This window comes from Azolla caroliniana, unplaced genomic scaffold, assembly GCF_043228905.1.
Source record: "Azolla caroliniana isolate FFs.n. ecotype wild unplaced genomic scaffold, voAzoCaro1.0.p SCAF_21, whole genome shotgun sequence".
Lineage (NCBI taxonomy): Eukaryota > Viridiplantae > Streptophyta > Polypodiopsida > Salviniales > Salviniaceae > Azolla > Azolla caroliniana.
Genome location: NW_028230456.1, coordinates 5180642 through 5186807, shown reverse-complemented (window position 1 = coordinate 5186807; position 6166 = coordinate 5180642). Strand labels below are relative to the sequence as shown.

The window sequence follows — 6166 nt, the reverse complement described above, 5'->3', positions numbered from 1 at the left end:
CCACTTTACATACAAGTGTCCAACTTACACCGAGATAAGGGCAAAATACCGGGACATACTCAATCCCTCTCCCACCCTTCCCAAACTATTAGATACTCTAGATATATAAAGAAATTAGGCAGATATATCTTAGAACAAAAACAATATTGAGCAAATAAACTACAAAATGTTGACGATAACGTTTCTAAGATTCACCAACATGTAACAAATGAAGTTTTTCAAGGACAAAGGGAGACGACGAATGTGGACACAGCTGCACCACTTGGCCTCTTCCTTGATGAAGCAGGAAACCAAAAAAGAACCAAATGCCCTCGGATGTCGGGTTTTAAAGCAATTAAGAAAATAAGGAAATGTGAACTCGACCGCCTAGAAGCCATGGTTGGGGGGTAACCTTCTGCACCGAGACCCTTTGACGTCCCACTTCTTTTCGAAGAGGCTTGGATGGAAATGAAACCAGACCTCCTCGAATATGTTTACACCATAACACATTTTATACAATACTTAAAACTCTTTTAGTGTTAAGTTCTATTTTTTATTTGTTGTATTTTTGAGGATTGAAAAAAATAAATAAATAAATAAATATATATCATATTTTGTTGTAAACCAATTGTCTCATGAGGCCAATTTTAAACCAATTGTCTCATGTGCCAATTGTGTCGTGGGCCAATTTTAAACCAATTGTCTCGTGCGGTCAATTTAAAATTAATTGTCTTGTGGGCCATTGGCCTCGGAAGTAGTTAATCTCTCTCTCTCTCTCTCTCTTCCCATCCCCATCTCACATTAGGGCCAATTTAAAACTAATTGTCTCGTGGGCCAATTGTGTTGTGGGCCAATTTTGGCCTCAGAAGAAGTTAATCTCTCTCTCTCTCTCTCTCTTCCCATCCCCATCTCACACATTACTCTCTCAACACATTACTCTCTTAGTACTCTCCGTACTGAGAGAGCATGAAACACTCGTTTCTATTGAGACATCATGGAGCTCATAAATGTGAAGGAGGAGTGAGTGAATCTAGGGCTTGGACGGCCCTGATCTCGTCTAGGGAGGAATCTCGGATGATCAGGGCCGTCCAGTCCAAGCACAAATATATAAAAAGAGAAGATAGAATGAGATTTCTAAGACACTAGGAAAGAAAATGAAAGAGAGAGAGAGAGAGAGAGAGAGAAATAAAAAAGAATAGAAGAACTACCACCGACAATTTTAATTTAACAGATTTTCTGTCTCTTATTCTTCTTCTTTTTTCTACTGTTTTTTTTTTTTTTTTTTTTTTTTTGTTAATTTTGTTTTTTTATACTTTTGTTTTTCGAGTTTCTTCGCATTTATGAACCTCATGATGTCGAATAATGACGAGCCCTCCATTTCCTTCATACAACACATGTAACTTGCTCTCTCTGTGTGTGTGTGTGTCTAGGGATTTAATAAAACCAGGGTTTTTGGGCTTGTTTTTATGGTCTAGGATTAGGGTTTTTGGATATAGAGCTTCCTTCCAGGATTAGGGTTTTTTGGGCTTTTTTTTTTATGCTCTAGGATTAGGGTTTTTGGGTATAGGGCTTCCTTCCAGGATTAGGGTTTTTGGCCTTTTTTATTTATTTTTGCTCGTGGATTAGGGTTTTGGGTATAGGGCTTCCTTCCAGGATTAGGGTTTTTTGGGGGGTTTGAGGAAGGTCTCCATGGCAGCACACAGCACAGTGTTGGTGACTGGTAGCTCGGGTTATCTCGGGTCAATGCTCGTCTTGCGGCTCCTCGAAAGAGGATACCGAGTCCGAGCTTCGGTATTGAACCCAGGTCCACTTATATTTCTCCTATCTTCTCTTCTCTTCATAATATATCTTTATGTTTCTTTGTATAAAAAAAATTTCATCCTGCGCTTGTGTGAGGTACATAATTAAATTCATCAGGGCATCTTGTCTTCTGCTACCATTTTTTTCTAATTTTTTTTTTTATCCAATGAATATAACCATGTTGTCAATTTGGCCAGAATTCAGTAAAGAAAAAGGAAAAAAAGATTTTCGGAATAGCAATAATTGTAACAATGTTGGGCCATTTCTTTTTGGTTTTTAATAATGGCAGAGGATAAGCAAGATCTGCAACCTTTGTTAGAAATTGATCCAGCATTGGCTCAACGATTGGAGATTGTGAAAGCCGATCTTCTTGTGGAAGGAGACTTTGATGAGCATGTTAAGGGTTGCAATGGTGTCTTCCATTTGGCAGGCCCCATGTGTTTATATCCTGAAGATCCACAGGTTGCTCCTAACATGTTCTCAGGCTAGCTTTAATGATTCATTCATTTGATTGATATATTACGTTCTCGACCAATAGATTAAGATTTTCATCCATGCCTTGGGTTGTTCGATTAAGCTGTTGATTCACTCATTTCTTTTAGTTGCTTGATAGATTAAGATTTTTATTCATCTGCTTGTTTGATCGGTTTGTTAATTTGATTGTAAAAGGGAGATTTGTATCCATCATTGGATTGGTGGACTAAAATTATATCTATATGGTGGTGATCGTGGACTCGTTGATTTGGCCATTTTCTGATGGATGACATAAGAATTTATGTTTTGGGCTGAATTGAACTATAGGTTTTCCTTTTTTCATGCAATGTAATCATCCTTTATTAAACTATTGATCTGATCAATAGATTTGAGGTTTTGATTCATGTTTTGTTTTTCAGGCTTGATTATGATTGGTAGATTTTAAGGTTTTTATTCTTATAATGCCCTTGGCCGTGATTCAGTATTTATTTCACTAATAGATGCACATTCTCATTTGTATGATGTTCCTGGACTCAGATTCAACCATTCATTCCATCAATAAACTAGATTTTTGAGCACTCATCTTGTGTTCTGCAATAAATCAATTGAATGAAGGACCCGATTTACTTTATTTAACCATTCTTTTTACTAATCGATTAAGCGTTTCGAGATCATACACCATATGACATTTATGTGTTAACTTTCTTGTAGAGGGATGTTATCGATCCATCCGTCCAAGGTATTCTTAATGTGTTCAGGGCTTGTATCAAATCACCATCGGTAAAGCGTGTTGTCCACGTTTCTTCCATATCCGCCATTCGATTTGGGGGCAAGGACGTAGCGGATAAAGTATATGATGAGACTTGTTGGACCGATGTCGACTTTGTAACTAAGAGCAAGATCCCTGGCTGGGTAAGCACTCATATATGCCAGTTTTCTCAACATGAAATAAATAATCTAGTGCTTGAGTAGTGGGTCCAAGGTTGTACAGGATTTGAAGTTATAATGCTTAGGAAGCTTTAGGATTTTCTGGGTTAGGCGGTTTTAGGAGATCCATTTAGCTTGTTTGTTGAATTCCATGTATTACTTGGATGTACCAGTTATGAATTTAAGAGTCTCGAATCAATATCTGATTATTTTGAAGTCCATGAGTGGTTTGAGTGGGCTTTTATTGCTTTAGCCCCTTGGGGATTTAGGGTTTAAGAAGTAATTGATTAGTTGATTTCAGTGGATTCCTAATTGAATTCAGTAGTTTTAGGCTTAGCAATTGAAATGACATGTTCTTGATTTGTTGAGTTCCATGTATATTTCTAGTTTGGTAAATATGAAAGAAGTCCCATTTGTGTCTATGTGTGTGTGTGTTTTTACTGAATGTGATGGAGTTTTCTCTAGCCATACATTGTGGCGAAAACTCTCGGAGATAAAGCGGCCATTCAATTCGCACAAGACCACAATATGGATTTGGTTATTATCAATGCGTCCCTCGTGAGTGGGCCATTCTTGCTCTCGAGGACCCCGAAGAGTGTAAACGATTCCTTGGCCCTTATCACAGGTAAAATTGTCCGAATAAACTTTTCTCTATGTACTTCAGGCTTCAAATTGTTGTCCATTTTTGAGGTGTTGAAGGCAAAAAGTAAGTATTTTCTCCACATTGTTCTTTAAAGTTCTTACACATACATAAAATGCGCCATGAACGAAGATGTAATTTACGTGGTCATTCTTTAGGGGAGTATTTCCATTTACTATTCCTCCAACTCATATCGTACCTCCACATAGACGATGCGATGCGGGCTTTTATCTTTTTGTATGAGCACCCAACGGCAAAGGGTCGCTACATATGCTCTTCAATACATGCATCCGTTGAAGATTTGGTGAATCTTATCACCAAACGATATCCCGAGTTCAAAATCCCAACAGAGTAATTGCAAATGTGTTTTAACATTTATTTAAAACTTTATTTTTTGTCTTTCTTGTTTATTTTTTATGTTCATACGATCGTGGATTTTACTCTCTTTTTTTATCTTTTTGATTTGTTTGTAGCTTGGCATATTCGAGAGAGGCATTGCGACATTATTTTGATTCGTCTAAGCTTAAAAACCTTGGTTTTGAATATGAACATACGCTCGAAGACATGTTCGATGGTGCCATCCAATGTTGTAGAGCGAAAGGGCTTCTTTGAATATCCTTGTGCTCGGAGGGTTTTGAACTGCAAACACCATGAACCTAGCTGAAAATTAACAATCCTCTCTCACTAAAAACGAGACCATGAAAGAAGGATGCCTTTTCTTTATTTAACTCATTTGTTGGCAATAGGAACAAGCTATTACAAATAAACACAAAATCAATTATTATTACCGTGTATGCACATAATATCCATGTGCACTTGCTTTATGTGTCTATGTCCATAAATATTGCAAGGTTGAAGCACCCGCTACGTGAAAATATTGCAATTAATTTTAACACTACAAATGGCGAAGATGCAAAAGAGGAACATGAAATTGAAAGAAGAAAGAATAATGTTATTAGAGGCATGTCAGAGAATGAATCAAAGAATGTGCTTTCACTTGTGGAGAATATTACAAAATTCTTTGAGTGTCGTTTTCTTGTTTGAAATGTTACTAACATATACACCACACATAAGGTTGGTAAGAAAAGGTTATCATCTTTATATTGGAGGATTGAAATCTAAAAGATCAAGAGCGTAGAACGCAAGAATATGTATCTAAGAAAGGAATTCAAAATCCATAGCATAGCAAGTGATGACCCATGGGACTACAAATACCTCAATTTAAAAAATTCATGTTTTGGAATTGTAGAGGATATCCATGGGGACTAAGGGATGTAGCACAGGTTATTGATTTTTTATTTTTGGTTGAAACTTGGGAGTATGATGCAAAACACATACCTAAGAGAGATGGCTACCTTATAAATCGATATGGCCTCACTCTAAAGGGAATATTAGATGTGCAGGGATAGCATATATTTACTATGAGAGATTAGATCATTATATAAGATTATGTAAGTATGATGATTATAAGCAATATGTATGAATAGAGATTAATTTGGGAGAATAGAATCTCTACTTAGGCACATGTGGGATTCCTCATAAAGAGTTAAACCATTATACTAGATTTGGTTTGGAACATGATGATCCTTAACAATTGGCAACGGTTTGGTTCATGCTCAAGTTTTTTTTAACGGTTTGATGGCTTTTAAATCTTTTGAATTTTGAATTTATTATTTTTTAAACAACCTTTTCATTTTAATCCTAATTCTCACATTTTAGGAAAAATCTTTAAATATTTGAAAATTTGAAAATTGAAATAATGAAAATTTTTAAGTTTTAAATTTTGACCTAAGTTAAAAACCAAAACCGAACCACGAAACCGCGGTATTAGCGGTTTAATGGTTTGGATATTTACCTAACGGTTCAGTTTAAACGGTTTCGTGGTTCGGTTTAGTTCGGTTCTGTTTAGGTTTCAAATTTTTTAAATAGTTCGGTTTGGACACCCTCGAACCGAACCAAACTGTTGCCGATTGTTAATGATCCTTTTAGGTTTATGTCAAGAGATACTTGTTTTTTAGAAGCTTGGTAACGTGTTGATTATGGGAGACTTATAATGCTAGAGTTGGAAAATACCAAATATAGAGATATCGAAAGAAAATATAGTGGATCCTTGTCTATTGTGTGACTCAAAGGATTGTATTGTGATGAAAGGATTCTTATACATATTCTTGACTGCACAAACTTGATTGTCTTAAATGCTAACAATGTTTTTCATTTAACAAATGTGCTCAAATGTTTACTAGCCTCATGTAGAGGAAGTGTAATAGATTATGTACTAATGAAGGCATGTGGTTTGTTCATGGTGGATGCATTTAAGATTGGTGCTTTATCTTCAAACTTGGTCCA

General features: G+C 36.1%; 1 protein-coding gene across 1 annotated transcript; it reads left to right on the top strand.

Moving 5' to 3' along the window:
- The first annotated feature begins 1395 nt into the window (after positions 1-1395).
- LOC147850465 (dihydroflavonol 4-reductase-like) lies at positions 1396-4696 on the top strand. Its single transcript, XM_087336411.1, has 6 exons — positions 1396-1783; positions 2069-2241; positions 2965-3165; positions 3646-3805; positions 3979-4171; positions 4294-4696. The coding sequence occupies exons 1-6, from the start codon at positions 1669-1671 to the stop codon at positions 4430-4432; spliced, it is 981 nt and encodes a 326-aa protein (XP_087192537.1). The 5' UTR covers positions 1396-1668; the 3' UTR covers positions 4433-4696.
- Positions 4697-6166: the final 1470 nt, after the last annotated feature.

What these genes read in the sequence shown, in the direction of transcription:
- LOC147850465 (XM_087336411.1), top strand. Translation starts at nt 1,669, where the DNA reads ATGGCAGCACACAGCACAGTGTTGGTGACTGGTAGCTCGGGTTATCTC. An exon ending in TTCCTTGGCCCTTATCACAG is followed by an intron (nt 3,806 to 3,978) that starts GTAAAATTGTCC and finishes GTCATTCTTTAG; the next exon opens with GGGAGTATTTCCATTTACTA. An exon ending in GAGTTCAAAATCCCAACAGA is followed by an intron (nt 4,172 to 4,293) that starts GTAATTGCAAAT and finishes ATTTGTTTGTAG; the next exon opens with CTTGGCATATTCGAGAGAGG.